The sequence below is a fragment of the Spermophilus citellus genome, assembly GCF_964194105.1.
Source record: "Spermophilus citellus genome assembly, chromosome: 4".
NCBI lineage: Eukaryota > Metazoa > Chordata > Mammalia > Rodentia > Sciuridae > Spermophilus > Spermophilus citellus.
The window spans coordinates 180,010,511-180,020,865 of record NC_138185.1 but is presented as its reverse complement, the minus strand read 5'-3'; the positions used below and the strand labels follow the sequence as shown (position 1 = coordinate 180,020,865).

Genomic DNA, 10,355 nt, shown 5'->3' with positions numbered 1-10,355 from the left:
AGGATTCACAGGGTTGAAAAAATTAAGATTGTAAATTCGGATATTTTGATGAATGTTTTGGCCTTTGTCATTCTTATACACAATGATAAGCTATTTTAAAAACCATATGTTTAATTGACAAATAGATTATATATATATCAAGACGTACAACATGATGGTTAAATAAGTGCATCGTGTAATGATTACCAAAATCAAATAAGCACACACATCACTACCTGTGCAGTACCTTAGACACTCAGAAATTATTTATCTCATACCCCAAACTTTATACTCTTTGAACAACATTTCACTATTTCTCCTACCTTCCAGTTTCTGGTAACCCCAATTCTGCTTTGTTTCTATGAATTCAACTCTTATATTCCATAGTCATATAGTATTTTCCTTTCTCCATAAAGCATCCCTTAGATCCATCCATATTGTTTCACATGGTAAGATTTCTTTCTTTTTTTATGGCTGAATAATATCCCTCTGTGTTATGTGTATGTGCACAGGTATGAGGGCATGGGTGCACACATGCATGCACATGCCTGCATGCACACATCACATTTTCTTTATGCCTTCATCCATGGATGGTTATTTCTACCCCATTAGCTATTGCTAATAATACTGCAATGAACAATGCAGGTACAGATATCTCTTCAAGATACTGATTTTGTTTCCTTTGGAGGGGAAATACACACACACAGAAAAAGGATTGCTAGATAACACGCTAGTTCTATTTTTGAGAAATTTCCAAACCCTTAATGGGTATACTAATTTACATTTCCACAAATGGTGTACGAGAGTTCCCTTTTTTCCACACCCTGTCCAACACTTATTGCTTGTCTTTTTTAAAAAAAAATAATTGCTACCCTAATAGGCATGAGGTGGTATCTCATTTTAGTTTTGATTTGCATTTCTCAGATGACCATAATGTTGAGCATGTTTTCACACACTCGTTGGCCATCTTTCTTTCTTTCTTTCTTTTTTTTTTTTTGAGGAATGTCAATTTGTTTTTTAATCAAGTTATTTGTTTTTATTTATTTGTTTTGGGTATTGAATAGATGAGTTCCTTATATATTTAAGATATTTATCTAAGGTACTGCACAGGTAGTGATGTGTGTGCATTATTTGATTATGGTAATCATTACACAATGCACATATTTAACCATGTTGTACGTCTTGATATATATACAATCTATTTGTCAATATTTGGGTATTGAAATAGATGAGTTCCTTATATATTTAAGATATTAAGATATCATTTATATAGGTGCATACACACACACATGTGTATGTGTGTGTGTGTGTGTGTGTGTGTGTGTGCGTGCGTGTAGTTTGGGAACAGAATGAATTTCTCTCATTCTGTGGGATCAGAGAAGTTGTTTGTCTCTCAGTGGCCCCACACAGCATCAGTAGTTGCTAAGAGGTAGGGTTCTTACCTCCCTTGGAGCCCAGATGCTTTCCCTGCTCTAACCTAGGTTCTTATGCCAAAGTTCCTCAGCCTCCTTTGGTAGTCTGCAAAGCTGTCTGGCTGTGACATCATATGATGATAAAGAAGGGGGAAAGTTAATGCTACATAGTCTACAATGGTGTGTGTGTGTGTGTGTGTGTGTGTGTGTGTTTAAGAGGGATTGAAGGCAATAGAAAACATCTAGAAAAAGTTGTGGATTAATCATTTGCCTATGTTCTAAGCCTTTACAGACATGGGCTTTGGGTAGTGGAGCTTTCAAAAGTCCATGATTTACCAACAGCTGGTAAGGTAGAGCTTCCCTGGAAACACTATAGTCCTGTTCAAACTCATGTCCTGCCAAATAAGGAATAAACAGCCAGCTGCTTCTGTCTATTTCCTTTTGTCCTTCTTCTTAGTTTGGTTTTTACCTTTTAATAGCAGAACCCATCGTTGTAGTTCCCAGTGCATGATTCTTGATAGACAGGAAATGTCCCAGGCTATAGAGAACAGGGAAACTAAAGAATAAAGGGGAAATGTTCTTTCCAAGCCAATATGATTTTAGACATTTCTCTTTGTGGTTTTAGTTTACAATGATACAGATGAAATTTCCTCCTGGCACTTTAATAGCTTACCCGAGTCTCCTATTTATTATACCAGTATTTTATTAATAGGAAACCAAATGTCATCATGGAAATGACTAGATTGGGGATGTGGCTCAGTGAGGACAGAACACTTGACTAGCATACATAAGACCCTGGGTTCAATGCCCAGCACCACAAAAACAGACAAACAAAAAAACAGCTAGACTCAGGAACATAGCTTATTAACACATCGTGGTACATGTCCTTTGAGAATGAGAAAAACAAAATATCCATTCTATATGGGTATGACAAATGGGATTATGAACCACAGTTTTTCTTTCTTTAAGAAAAAGAACATGGCATTTAAAAATCTCCTTCACATTCACTTACAAGTGTATTACAAGCAATTTCCTATTGTTTACATAATTGAATGTGTTATGGACATAAGTTGTCCCATTGTTAGGCACACCTGAGGAATTTAGGAATATGATCTCTTTCCACTTAATCACTGACAAGTTCAGTTAAGAGAGAGAGGATCATTGTAGTTTTTCCTGGACAACAATATTCTGGGAGCTCTATTTTGTATTGTTAGTGCTCCTCCTGCTCTCACATGGTCCCACATTGATAAAATCATTGGCCTTATTTAAGATAATGTTTAATCCACATACATGAGCAATAAGAAAATCTGCCCTGCCTCTGTGCTTTAACTGAGTTAAATATGAAATGTTCCCATCAGGGAAACAGAGCATGTTGAATACTTGGTCAAAGAGATAAATGAATCCATTAGTGTGATTAGGCAATAAAAACAGTTTCACAGAACAGGATTTGGTTCTTTACTCCATATGAGGTTTCTTTGGTCTTTTCCTGGTGTTTTGTGCATTTTCCTCTGCATTTCAGTTTGCCATAAAAATCGTTTTTTGTCCTTACACTGATGCTTATGTGACTGTATCAGATCTGAGAAGTTATGATTCAGGGTTATCTCTAGTTGAGAATTTAAACCTAAGCTGTTAACATCTTTAGGATTGGAGGAATTGTTGCTTAATACACTGTCCTTAAGAAAAGCTGGAGGAGAAAGATATAATAGGAAGAAGACAGCCTCAGGTGAGAGATTCAAGGGCCCTTTGAATGGATTTTCTTGATACCTTTGTCTCCAGTTTGATTTGCAAACAGCCTCTATTCCCATTCCTAGTAAATTCTGCAAAATACCCAATCCAGTCTCAAGGAAGGGGGGTCAGGGGGAGAGCAATTGGTGTATTAGGAAGAGAGAAAAGAGTCCAAGAGCTCTTGGGAAAGCATTTGAAAACCTGTTGACTCATAAAGGACCACCCAGTCAGAAGGCCGGAGGAAGTTAAGCATGACCAAAGTCCCTTCTGATGTTCCTTCTATCACATCCTACTCCTCGGAGCTATGTGAAACTGTAGCAGCTTTTGAAACTGCATGGCCTCAGTGAAGAACTTGAGATTTTTCTTTGTCTGTAGGGCAGTTTATTGAAGAGAAAATCATTTTCTACCTCTAATTTGTGATGATGTTACTTTCCTAAATAAACATTAAAATTTCTCTACTGGACATGGTTGGAAAAAATAAGAATTCCTGTACTAGAAACTTTGGGGTAGATGAGGGAAGGAGTTGGAATAGAAGGAGAACTTACTCATTGAATAGCCTAAACAATTTTTCATCTTCCTCTAAATTTATATCATCGCTCTGGCTCAGCATTGAAGAGAATGTTGTTCAATTCTTTAGTGAACTTACAGACAGTAATATAAGCACTGAGCTCAAAATAAAGAGGAAGATGCTAGACACCTTTAGTTATTAGTATATATGTGGAGTGGGGGGCGGTCAGAGAGGAGTGAAAAGGTATAGAATTAGAATTCTGAAAATAATTAAGGAACCATTTATTAAAGCCCCACCAATAGCATGACTTAGAAAAATGGTAAGTGACCTGGAGGGATACAATCATATCCATAGCAATTGTCATGCTCTGGGATAAGGAAGCATTCTAAAAACTCCTTTGACTATCTGTTGTTCTCATGTTTACAGATAACCTGTGCAGGCTGGTTAACTGAACGACTCAGAACAAATAAACACAATTAACAAAATATTCAACCATACCAAGCCTATAACTATCCTACCTGAACATCTTATTCACAAGTCAAAAGTATTTCAAGAGTAGTGAAGTGAGGGGTGGGGTAGGGAGAGGAGAAGAAAAGTTAACTGTGTCAACAAGGCAAGAGAATAATAAACATTTAAACTCCATTGTTAGAAAGGAAGATATAGGTTAACCTGGGCTCAAATAACTTCCTTCTAACCCATCAGTATCACATTATCTAAGATTCTAAAGTGCTAAATTGGTCAGATAAGAGATGTGCTAAGATGTAAGATCCTCTGAACAATGAGGAAAGAAAATTGAAGTGAAAATTGTGATCTCCACCTGCAAGAGACTTAAGTGACTTAATGTTTACAAGGGAAGAAGAGAGAGAAAATGTGAAGCGGATCATATTTACTAATAAAGATAAAATTGGAGACCCAGGAAGGAAAAAGATGACTGGGGAAAGGACTAGGAAAGCCAAAGTCATAAAGCTCCACAGGGAACTGAGCCTGGGGGTTGGGAAAAGCTTAGAGGAGCTTATCAGAGCCAGCAGGGACTCTACTGAATGCTGAGTGGACAATCTGTGTCAAGACATCAACAGCAGATGTTTTTCTGGAAGAAGAATGGTAAAATGATAGTCACAGGAGAATATTGTGACCTGCAGACAAGAGCTGTGTTTCATTGACAGCTGGACAATAACACACACAAACAAATCTAGGGGAAACACAGAGGTTATGTCCCAAAGTTAGAGATTTGGTAAATGGAGGTGGGGGGGCTGGCAGGCACTACAGAACATTTCTAAAGAAGCAGGGAGGTAACTAGGACTGTCCACTGAGAGCAACAGAATATAAAGAATGAGAAATCATTCCCACCATGTGGTTAAAAGTGTGCATCTGGAGCTAGACTTCTTGGGTTCAGAAACTCTCTGACACTAACACTATGACCCTGGGAACTTATAACTTCTTTGACCTTCAATTTCCTCATCTGGAAAGTGGGGGTAGTAGTACTATCTCATGATGTTTTTTTTTTTTTTTTTTTTTTTTTTTTAGGATTGAATGAGATAGTATTTGGGGAAAAAACTCAGAATATTGTCTGGCATGCAGGAATCAATAGGTGTTAGTAACTACTCTACTATGTGATCAGCCTCTGGGAGTGGCTCTGAACTACATAGAGTGCTTTTGGCATACTCCCACATACTCCCAGGCTATTCATAAGATAATTTTTGATGGTTTCATAGAATTTCTATTGTCACATCAAAATGACAATTGTCTTCCTTGAGGGCAGTTTTTAAGGAAGGTCTCCATATGTGAGTTAAGCCGAGGACAAAGGTAACTTTCTTTGAGGTTTATAACTACTTTGGGCAAGTCACCTGCCCCATCCACTGAGTCTCAGTTTCTTACCTATAAAACAGGACACACACACACAGAGTATAAAATTTCTGTGATATCAACTGTGAAAGTGTCTAGAAAAATGCCTGGAACCCAGTAAGTTTCAATCAAAGTTTTCTGAGTGTGAACCTGCCTTGTGATGTTGATGATGGGTGACAAAAGTCTGAGACACTTTCATCTGGGGAGGGTGCACTTAACTATTTTCACAGCTGTTTGTGGAGAGGCCTTGGGGTCAGAACCTAGAAGAACTGACCTCTTAGGTCACAAATGAACCTGACATTTATATCTATTCCAGCGTATCACAGGTGTGAACAGGAAAAAAACAAATATGACATCCTGGGGCCTCTAAAATTCATGATGGGAATGCATTTTACACTTTCCCCTTTGGATTTTCCTTCCAAGCCTAAAGGAAAAAGAGTGAAAAGAAGTGAGTAATTGCTCATACATTATGTTTCCTGGTTCTACTTTCATTAGAAATTGCTGTTCTCCTCCTGTCCAGGACACAGTTGGCTGCCTGGCTGGACATCTTGCTGTGATTCTAACCATCTTCCTTGGAAACAACTGATTGTGTCTTCTGTCCCACTATTTGGAACCATGATGGATTTGATTGAGGATACCCTCTCTTACAAAACCTCTTGGTTTAGATAGTCTCTCCATGAGACTATATTTAATAGGCCCTGTCCACTTTGCAGATTCCAAAATCTACTTTCTCTGGAGCTCTAGGAAAAGAATGGAACAGGTAGTGCTTTCTTTCTTTCTTTCTTTTAATTTTTTTTTTTTAGTTGTACATGGACACAATGACTTTATTTGTTTATTTTTATGTGGTGCTGAGGATTGAACACAGTACCTCATACATGTGAGGCAAGTGCTGTACCACTGAGCCACAACCCCAGCCCTGTAGTGCTTTCTTTTTATTTTCTCCTCAAGGATATTTAGGAGATCTTTGTCACAACCAATGGCATTCAATAAGCAATGACTCTTTCCCTTCATTCTTGAAGGAAGAGCATGGAAGAGCCAAGCACCCAGCCAGCTGACCATAGCTGCAAGTCTTCAGAAATCCTTTCCTGCTTTTCTTTCCCCATCTGCTCTGCCAGGGTTAACTGGGAAGCCTCTGGCAGGTCCCAATATATGTCTTACAATGTTCAGGCTCCCTCCCCAACAATCATTTAATAGAAAGGGGTTTTATGATACAAATTTGATAATCTCCCATGCACACTGGCACTGTTCTAATTGAAGTTGTAAGCCCATAAAATTCAAGCCCTTTGTCTTCCTGAAGGCCACAAGGTTTAAAAAGATACTATTGTCCTGCCTAACACCCACTACATTGTCACCAGGGACTGATTAAACAGAGTCCTGAATCCAAACAGTGCGGATTTTGTCTAGGTCCTTTTCAGGCCCGACAATGCCCTTTTCAGTTCCCAAGACAAAAGGAGGTTTAAGGAACGAGATTCTTCTAAGATAACCACATCCATATGGAAGGCAAGGTGGCCGGCAGCTGAGACCCAAACTCCCCACTCCCATCCCCCTCTGTCCTTCTCCACCCCCATCCTCAAATCCCAGGTGATAACACTGCCTCCCAGTCTCCTCCTTGAACAGGAAATCTAGGGCCTCTAACAGGCTGGATACCTACCACTCACAGACCTATTAGGGGCTCCTATTCCCTTCCCCTGGACCCGATTCCCTAAACTGCTCTTCTCAGGTGCATCTTCCTGCAAGTGGATGCGGGGGAAATGAGATCACCACTTCTCCAGAGGGACTTGCCTGCAGGGAGTTCCAAATAATGAGGAGCAGTTGCAAACCCAAGGGGTGGAACACTAAGACCCTGGAGCCTAATGTGCAATGGGAGCGCATATAAAACGAGGGGAAGCGCACTAGCGGACTGTGTTTTAACGTAGGGCCACCAAAGTTCCCGCAGTACAAAGCCGCTCTGAGGCAGTGTCCAGGGCCTTCTACTGTTGATTTCTTCACGCTGCTGCCCGACCCAATCTCACCATGGATAGGCGCTGCGTCAAGAGGAGGTGGAAAATCACAGCATAGTGAGACACTTGGGAATTAACTGAGAATTTCCTGGTGGTTTATGGGTCTTTGAGCTTTCGGTACCCAGCTTCGGAGACCCTCATTGCCCCTCATGGACCACATGGTAGAGTTTTGCAGTTTCAAAACTCCAGGAGCCCAGAGGAGCTTCAGCGACACTCTGGGACCAAGGCTACCACACAAGTTAACAGAATCCCCAGGATTCCTGCAAGTGGATTGGGGGGGGGGGAATGAGATCACCACTGCTAGCTTCCTCCCCTCCACTCCCCCATCTTCCTAAAGCCGAGTTGGCACTGCGACCTGCCCTTCAGTCAAGGAGCTGACCGGCGCTATAAGCTCCAATGCGGTGAGCACGCTCCAACCTATACGTCCCCATCAGAAACGCTGGGGGACCCAACCCTACACATTTTATTCTTGATTCACAGAAAGAAAAATATTCTATTTCTTTTAAAATAAGTCGCTTCCCATACAAATGGCTATTTAAAATATACAAATAAGACTCAGTAAAATCTAGGTCTGGGGCTGGAGGTCCAGGGAAAGGGAGATCTTAGCAAAAGGGACGAACTTAGCGAAAGTTCACTGCGTGTGCATCCGCGACGGCTGGAGAGGGCGTGACAGGGTTCCCCGAAGTGGGACCTGCAGGGAAGGGGCCTGCAAAGACCGGTTCCGGACAGCTATAGGTCTTTGGCTGTAGCCTTACAGCGGTTACACAGCGCGCTCCAAAGTCTGGGATAGCCCCTAAATACCCCGTGTGGCCTCACCAATTCCAGGAGACCAAGGCGGGGGGCGCTAAGTGCTGGTAGGCGGGGATGAGGCCGAGCGCCGAGCCGGGCCCGAAGGCCGTGTAGCCCGGCAAAGGGCAGGCTGCGGACGCGGGATAGCTGTACTTGTCCTGGGCCGACGCGGTGCGGGCCTCACTGTTGCTGTTGCATGACTGCCCATCGTGCACCAGCACGGGCACCACCACGCGGCGCAGCAGGCCGGGCGCAGGGTGCAGCTCAGCAGAGGTTGCCAGGTCTGGCGACTCCGCGGCTCCTGGTGCGCGTGCCCGTTTCAACTTGTAGCGATGGTTCTGGAACCAGATCTTGACCTGAGTGGGCGTGAGGCGGAGCAGGCGCGCTAGCTGTTCACGCTCCGGAGCAGATAGGTAGCGCTGCTGCCGGAAGCGTCGCTCCAACTCCAGTGTCTGCGCTTTAGAGAACAGCACCCTCCGTTTCTTCCTCTTCTCGGCGTCCGAGCCCGGAGACGTAAGCTGAGAGGACACCCGCCGCGAGTCTGGCGGGCTGGTCTCCAGGCTGCTCTCGTCCGAGGCTAGGAACGGCAAAGGACACACGGTCTGGTGAGATGCCGGTCCCTCCGAGCGTCTGGAGCCCTTTCAGGCATCAAGCCGCCAGCCGGAGGGTGTACCCACTCGCGCGCGACTTGCAGAGCGAGGCCGTTTCCTTCACTGGGTTCGCATCTTGGTACCCACCTCTTGGAATTTACTGACCCATTCATACCATAACAGCTCACCAGGCATGAGATACTTCTTCAAAGAAACCCACCTCAGGGCCCTCTCAAAGTAAGTTCAATGGTAGCTGCGCTGGGAGACAAGCCGCTTCACCAAAAATGGGCCACCTCCAGATCAATTGCACTACAGTCTGCCTGAGATTTGCAAAGCTTTGATAAGAGACATATAAGGGAGGTGTTTTAAATATTTCAATATTCCGACCCGTAGGAATCCCCGGACACAGAAATACAAATGTCCAGCACTAGTGCCAAGTGCAGGAATCTACTCTCTGTGCGGACCCGGACGCAAGGCAGAGATCTGAGAAACGGGCCTCTCGGACTTCAACACTGAGGAAATCCAGACTCTGGGGTGGGATTTCGGTGTCCTAGTCTTTTGCTCCCCCTTGATTTTGTTCCCCCTTCCCTCTCCCACCTCACCTCCACCCCCCCCACCGCAGCAATCCTCCGCTCACTCACAGGGATAGTGGCTGCGCTCAGACTCCAGCCAGTGGTCCGCACCAGGGGTGCGTGGCTCTGGCTCCCGCCTGGGCCGGTGCTGCGCGTCCGGCTCGGGTAAATTCAGGAGGCTGCGTACGGTGAAGCTGAGACGTCCAGAGGTGGCCATGGTCGAAGAGGGGAAGGAGGCGGGGGCAGGGCAGGCTGAGACTGAGGGGCAGCCGGGCACGCCGCTCCTAGGAGTGGACATGGGAAGCGCTCGCCATGAGCTGGCGGCGGGGATATTAGCGCATTTACAGCGGAATCCGTGTTTATATAAACAGCTCTTCCCACCCGGTCCGCTTTGAAAGCCGAGGTCTGGGTCTCCAGGGTGTTAAGTACCTGAATGAGTGCTGGACCAAAGCCCGACCGAGCCCGGAAGGTGCCACCTCCGCCTCCCACCCGCGCCCCGCCCCGCCCCGTCCCGTCCCCCGCCCCTTGGCGCCCCGTTACCTCCCAGAGGCGGCAGGAAGCAGCCTTGGGCATTAGCGATTGTCTGATTAGCCCAAAGTGGGGACAGATAATGGGGATTGTTACTAGTGAATAACATCTTGGGTGGCGAGCAATGGCCACCACCCTCCCGACCGAGCCCCAGCTTTCTAGTCCTCCTGGGCTGACATGGGGCCTGGCCCTGCAGAAGCACCGGGAAAGGTGGGGTCAGCATGGGTGGGTTTATGAGCGCCAAGGAATTTATTCTGTTTGCTTTATTCCTCCAGCTAGTTTGCTTAAGTGTTAGTTTGCAGTAATTATCTGCAACATGATTTACAAAGCTGCGTTAAACTCTGAAGCACTCCCTTTTCTCTTTTTTAGTAGGGCTCCTCTGAGAATGCTGGGCGAGAAGTTTTAGGAGG

General features: G+C 44.3%; 1 protein-coding gene across 1 annotated transcript; it reads right to left on the bottom strand.

Annotated features, from left to right (window-relative positions):
• Window positions 1–8,278: 8,278 nt before the first annotated feature.
• On the bottom strand, window positions 8,279–9,634 carry NKX2-8 (NK2 homeobox 8; the record flags this gene model as incomplete). Its single annotated transcript, XM_081293249.1, has 2 exons — window positions 8,279–8,832; window positions 9,487–9,634. The coding sequence occupies 2 exons, from the start codon at window positions 9,632–9,634 to the stop codon at window positions 8,279–8,281; spliced, it is 702 nt and encodes a 233-aa protein (XP_081149375.1).
• Between the last annotated feature and the right edge of the window lie 721 nt (window positions 9,635–10,355).